At 55.4% G+C, this 6,497-nt stretch overlaps 1 protein-coding gene across 4 annotated transcripts in view; it reads left to right on the top strand.

Moving 5' to 3' along the window:
- WFS1 (wolframin ER transmembrane glycoprotein) overlaps nt 1-6,497 on the top strand; it is a 42,086-nt gene that overhangs the window by 22,319 nt on the left and 13,270 nt on the right. For all 4 annotated transcript variants that reach the window (XM_006153658.2, XM_014589833.1, XM_014589832.1 and 1 more), the window contains 2 exons: nt 1,978-2,148; nt 2,647-2,727. In XM_006153658.2, the coding sequence (XP_006153720.1) occupies nt 1,978-2,148; nt 2,647-2,727 (252 nt within the window). The remainder of the gene's footprint in view (nt 1-1,977; nt 2,149-2,646; nt 2,728-6,497) is intronic.

The following is a 6,497-nucleotide window of genomic DNA, read 5'->3' as shown; positions in this document are numbered from 1 at the left end:
ACAGAGAGAGACATAGAGACAGAAAGCGAGAAATCACCCCCCAGGGGGGATGGTCACGCCGCAGTCCCTTCTCCTCCATTCTCCTCTCGGGATCTTGGGCACACACGCACACGCGCCCGGCGTGAGTTTTAAGCCACCGGGTCCGGGACACGAACCGCGGTCGACTATGTGGGAGTCCAGCGACATAGCCATTACGCTAACTGCTGGTTCCCATGTGGTCTTGAAGCTGGAGAACATACAGTGTTCCCAGAGCCAGCTTTCCATCCAGCCTGGACAGCACAGCTGGGGCCCGTAAGCCCATGAAGGCCTGCTCGGATGTCGTCACTGTGGGGGGAAGAGAGCGTGGGCGTTGGGAAGTCTGAGGCACCGTCTAGGCCATGGGGTCATTGTTACAGCATCCTGCCTAAAGGAAGTACCCCCCGCCCCAGCCCCATGGAGCTCTGTGCTTCCTAAAGGTCCCATACCTCGGGGAAAGATGAAAGTAAATATCATAAAGCTGATTAAAATTTTTTTCAGAGTATGAAAGTTTTATGCTTATTACAGAAAATTCAGAATATGTAGAAAATATAAAGACATAAATTACTTATAACCTTGGAATCTAGAGAGAAGCTAGTTCTCTATATTTTGGTACATTTCCTTGTAGTTTTGTGTAATGTTTTAAACATTACATTTATCATATAAAATCTTCTTTTTTCGAAAATTAGACCGATGTCTGAAAAAACAGAATGGTGGTGGTCTGTTAGCCCGAATTTCTCACTAACCCGCCTTCATCTTTCCAGGTGGCTTGGCCTGGAGCTGGCTGGGGCAGGTTAGTGCAGCCCACATGGCTGTGTCTGGAGCCAAAGGTCCTGAGAGGCTGTGAGGGCAGCCAGGAACACAGGGCCAGTGGGCATGAGGAAGGCGGTGGGTGGGGCCTCACAACCCATGTTCATTTTTTAAAATTACTTTTTAGCTTCTTATTTACATTTAATTGCACATTTCTATAGTGCACAGTATGGTTTTTCAAAGTATGCACGTAGTACTTGACAGTCAAATCAAGGCTATTACCATATACACCATCCTCAACAGAGATACAGTCTCGTGCCTGTTAAGGTTTCTTCCTTGAGCCCTTCTCACCTACCCTCTCCCATCCACCCCTCCCTCACAGTCTGGTGTCTGCACTTGTCCTCCCTACTGTAATATGTTCTATTCTGCCATATACTGCTGACAATGAGCACATATTGACTGGGGATATACGATGTTTGTCTCTCATAGTTTGACTCATTTCACATTCTTACATTGAGCCCCTTCTAATCATAAAGAAAATTTGTACTTGTGGGAAAAATGTAGACAATGTTTTAAAAGGAGAAGGACACCCAGTCCTGCATCCCAAGTCCTACTGCCCTGCTGGTATCTCGGGCAGCTGGATGAGGAGGATGAAGGTAGCTACCGCTGGGCCAGGAAACCAGCTCACCATCTCTCCCTGGAGTTTGAGTTCTTGTGTTCCCTGGAAAGGGCTGATCAGTGTGTAAGACACGCTCATCTCGGCCGCCCCAGGAAGGGTGCACTATGAGGCGCTGTGGACACAGAAATGACCCTGGCTGGTCACTGCAGTAAGGCTGACCTGGGTTCGAGACAGCTCTGCTTTCTTTGCCCCAGTGGCCTCGGCCAAGCCAGTACATTGCAGTGTACCTCCATTTCTTCACCTGAAATGTGCAGAGGGTCCTGTGGGATAAGTGGAAGAGAGAGCAAGCCAGGAAGAGACCGAGGCCTCACACACCTGCATGCAGTGGACACTTAGTGGCCGTCTTCTGCAAGGCGTGTGGGGCCACTATCCTAGAGAGTGTGTCTCACTGGGGGCTTTGCTCAGTCACTCATTTTTATCCCAGGAGCCAAGAGTGCCTGATAGCTTCTCGCATGAGTCCCCTGCCTACGCCCTCGTGTGGCACCAGCAGCTCCCAGGCAGTGGGCCCGGTCTTTACTGCACCTGTCTCCTAGGCATCACCTCGGAGAATGAGCAGGAGGTGAAGCAGCTCTCCTCCGAGACTGACCTGGAGCGGGCGGTGCGCAAGGCGGCCCTGGTCATGTACTGGAAGCTCAACCCCAAGAAGAAGAAGCAGGTGGCCGTGTCAGAGCTGCTGGAGAATGTCGGCCAGGTCAACGAGCATGGTATGTGGCCTCTGCATGGGCACCTGGCCTCCCTGTGGGCACCTGGCCTCCCTGTGGGTTCCTGGCCTCCCCATGGGCGCCTAGCCTTCCTGTGGGCACCTGGCCTCCCAGTGGGCACGTGACCTTCCCGTGGGCACCTGGTCTCCCTGTGGCGAGAGGATGGTGGCATGTCAACAAGAGGACAGCAGAAATCCTGGCTCATTCATTGAACAAACTTATACCGAGCTTCTTGTAAGACCCAGGTTACAGGTGCGGGGTCATACAGGCCTGGCCCCTACCCCGGGGTGCTCATGGTCTACTCGAGTAGAAATCACACAAGGGGACAAGGCCAGGTGGTTGGGGTCAGGCAATGCCAACCAAAGAGGGTGGCACCCAGTGCTCTGTGATCGCAGCCACACGTGGGGCAGGCTGTGCCCACTGCAGAGTTGGAGCATCTCTGGGGTATGGGCCTCAGGACAGTAGTCCTGCCTTGATTCTCAGTCCACTTGCCCTTTGCAGATGGAGGACCCCAGCCAGGCCCTGTCCCCAAGTCACTGCAGAAGCAAAGGCGGATGCTGGAGCGCCTGGTCAGCAGCGAATGTGAGTATGGCCGCCTGTCTTGCACCCACACCTTCCTCCATTTTTTCTGCCCCTAACCTGGCCATAGCACCCACTCCTTCCTGCAAAACCAGGCCTGCACCCTGGCTAGGACCTCAGGGGGTGTGAGTGGACTCAGTCCATTCCATCGGCATGAGCATTCTGGCACCAGATCTGAGCCCTGCCCACCAGGAGCGGTCAGGTAGACATGGGATGGAGGCTGAGGAGCGGTCCCCGCCAGATAAAGAGGCCTGGAGTAGGGGGAGGAGGCCACACGAGGGTGCTCGAGCAAGTCGGGAGGAGTGAGGCAGGGCCAACTCCATGACGTGTAATGGGGGCCCCCCGGCAGGGGACAAGCACCAGCAAAGCCCAGGAGACCCAGCAGGTGTGTGAAGGGCTCCTCAGTGTGAGACGTGGGGAGCTAAGGGATGGCGGGGCAGAGAACGCACAGGGAGGGGAGAGGTGTAGGTGCATGCTGAGCTGGGGGTGCCTTAGGGTCATCAGGCAAGGGTTAGAAGAGACTTTGCCACTCCACACGCAGCCACCCAGTCTGATCACCACTCTGTCCTCTTGGGTGGACTCTGGCTGGGGGCCCAGGTGAGACAGGTTCCTTTTTACCAGGAGAGCGGGGGTGAAGACCAGTCAGCCCCACACTTTTCCTGTGACCTTGGCCAAGTTTCTCTTTCTCTCTGGGCCGCCTGCTGTTCTGCACAGTGAGATGGTCCGAACAGAGACCCACAGGACCTGCCAGTCTCGGGTTTCCATTGTGTTTTGGGCAGGGGTGTCATACAGGGAGGATATGTCCCACTTTCCCACCAGGCCAGTGAGACATCTGTGTAAAGTGCCAGCATGCGAGCAGTGGGACCAGGTCCGGGGAGTGCTGCTGAAACACTCTGCTCCGGGGGCCGGGACCATACAGGAGACCCAGGTTCAGTTCCCAGTCCAACCTGAAGGCTGGTGGTGTGTGCTGGTAATCCCAGCCGGGAGGGGAGGCAGGTGTGGTGTGGGTCTGGAGCGTGCGCTCAGAAGTTGAGGCAGGAGGATCATGACACAGTGAAAGCCTGTCTAAACAGCAGCCGGTGGCGGTGGGATCCTGGCATCTGGGTAGGCGGACGGAGGCGCACCGGCTGGCTTCTCTTGCTCCGTTGGGGTGTGTGTGTGTTGGGGGAGCAAGCGTATCACACTGGAGTGGGGAGAAATCTGAGCCTCACAGAAACTGCAGGAGGGAGGAGGCATTTCAACATTCATCCCTGGGCTGCCGAGCACCTAGTGGTGTTTACAGTGAGCAGCCATGGCCCAGGTGTAGGTTCATCGTGAAGTAACGTACAGGCGGAGGGTACAGTGCTCCGTGTGCTGACCCGGCCGCCCAGCTCTGACTTTCCAACGCTGTGGGGGTTTGTGATGAGCTGGCTTACACCCTACTGCTGGGCATGGAAACTGCTGGAAGGTCACAGGTCGAGTGGGAAAAACACATGCCTTGAGCTCAGACATACCAGCCCAGGTCTCGCTCTGCCGCCCACCAGCTGTGCGAGCTGGGCAGGGCCTTGGCCCCTCGAGCCTCACCTGTAGGAAGAGACAGTCCTATCCATGCAGCATGTGAAGGGACAGCACCTCCAGCCCAGTGGTCAACCTGTATCTTCCCCCCACTGCTCTCCTGGCACGCCCTGGGCGCCGTCCTCACCCCGCCCTCCCACGCACACCCACACCAGATCACAGCTCTGCTGGCTCCCCGTTGTTGTTAGAACAGCTTGAGTTCTTGCCACAGCCCGGCAGGCTCCACGCTGCTGCCCTTCTCCCTGCACCACATTCTTGAACCTCGTTAGAGGACAGAGCAGCATGTGTGGAGGGCCTGCTGGATGCCAGCTCAGCAGAAGAAGAAGCCAGAGTCTTTCAGGAGCCCACCCCTGCCCCGGGGAACCTCCACCCTGTTATTCGTCGGGCCTCCCAGGTGTCTCCTGCCTCAGGGCTCACGGTCATCCTTCCCTCTGCCCAGCCTGCTTTTCCCAGGGCTGTCATGTGGCCTCATGCGAGGTACATCTTCAGCCCACCCCTGCCCCGGGGAACCTCCACCCTGTTACTCCTCGGGCCTCCCAGGTGTCTCCTGCCTCAGGGCTCACGGTCATCCTTCCCTCTGCCCGGCCTGCTTTTCCCAGGGCTGTCATGTGGCCTCGCATACATCTTCTGACTCCCCAGAGCCAGAATGTGGTGCCCTGCCGTCTCCCTCTTCCCGGCATTTTCCCAGGGTGCTGGTCCAGGCTGTTGTCTCCTCATGCTGTTGTGCTGACTGCTTCCCTGCAGGGCTGTCATCCCCAGGAAGCAAGGACTCTTGCTCTGTAGTACCCCTGCAGCCCACGCCCTCCCATGCAGGAGGCCACCTAGAAACTGACTAGAGCCAGCCTTTCGTGCCCAGCAGGCCTGCAGCAGGTGGGGGAGATTCTCATGATTATGGCTCACTTGTATTGATCCACTCAACACAGTCTCCCAGGCCAGCCAGGAGGAGAGCTCCCGACCTGGATGTAGCCCGTGATGACTCCCAGACTTCATTCAGAATCTCCCACCTCTAGACAGGAAGCCCAGACTGGGGCACATACTGAGTTTCACTCACCCATCCCAAGTAGGTTGACACTGGGGTGAGGGGGTGACAGGGGTCGACAGGCAGATAGTGGGCCTTTAGCTTATCATCTCGGATGGAGGGGTTGGTAGGCACATAGTAGGCTCTCAGAAGATCATGCTGGAAGGAGACATAGGTAGGAGCATAGTAAGCAGGAGTGTGGTGGGCCCTCAGCCTCTTGTGTCGGGTGGAGGGGTTGGCAGGAGCATGGTGGGCCCTCAGCCCCTTATGTCGGGTGGAGGGGTCAGCAGGAGCATGGTGGTCCCTCAGCACCTTGTGTCGAGAAGAGGGGTCGGCAGGTGCCGGAGATCTGTTCCAGCTGGGGTGGGTTGAGACTACGGAAGGCGATGAAGGCAATAAGAAATCAGGCAGAGACCTCTATGCTCTTTAGCATGTTCTCAGCCGACTACAGTCAGAGCAAGCTCAAGACTGCAGCGTCAGTGGCTAGGAGACGTACATTTTTATTGAGGGATGTTTACGGAAGTAGGGGCGTGGGGGAGGAAAAAAGATTTTACTCTAAAAAATGAGATATTCAAAGCATGGGAACAGTAATCATAAAACATGATGTCTGTTGGGAACCAGCAGTTAGTGTAATGGCTATGTCTCTGGACTCCCACATAGTTGACTGCGGTTCGCGTCCTGTACCCAGTGGCTTAAAACTCACACCGGGCACGTGTGCGTGCGTGCCCAAGATCCCGAGAGGAGAATGGAGGAGAAGGGTTTGCGGTGTGACTATCCCCTCTGGGGGGTGATTTCTCACTTTCTGCCTGTCTGGCGAGCGCACATGCCCTATAGCAAAAAAATCTCTCCAAAAAAAGAAAGAAAACATGATGTCTGTTTTGTTTGATAAACAGTCACAGTCCTCAGGGCGAGGAAGTCCATCTGTCTGGTGCATTTTCTTCTTAAATCTTGGATTACCAGATAGGGCCTTTTTGGATGAGGGGGTTTTTGTAGTTCAGGAGACAACACGGGATGTTTTATTAGCAGTTTTTCATAGTTTACGACACACAGAGGAGAAACCATTTGTAGTTAGGGACTATCTGTTGCCTACCTGTATTTAGATAAGAACTCTCAGTTAAGATAGGTAATCCCTTCCCCCACCCCACACCCGACACCCCACACCCACCACACCCCCCCCACCCTGCACCTTTAGGTGCGCTCA

This window comes from Tupaia chinensis, unplaced genomic scaffold (assembly GCF_000334495.1).
Source record: "Tupaia chinensis unplaced genomic scaffold, TupChi_1.0 Scaffold000384_1, whole genome shotgun sequence".
In the NCBI taxonomy this organism is placed as follows: Eukaryota; Metazoa; Chordata; class Mammalia; order Scandentia; family Tupaiidae; genus Tupaia; species Tupaia belangeri.
The sequence above is the reverse complement of the archived record's forward strand: the minus strand, read 5'-3'. Positions and strand labels throughout refer to the sequence as shown.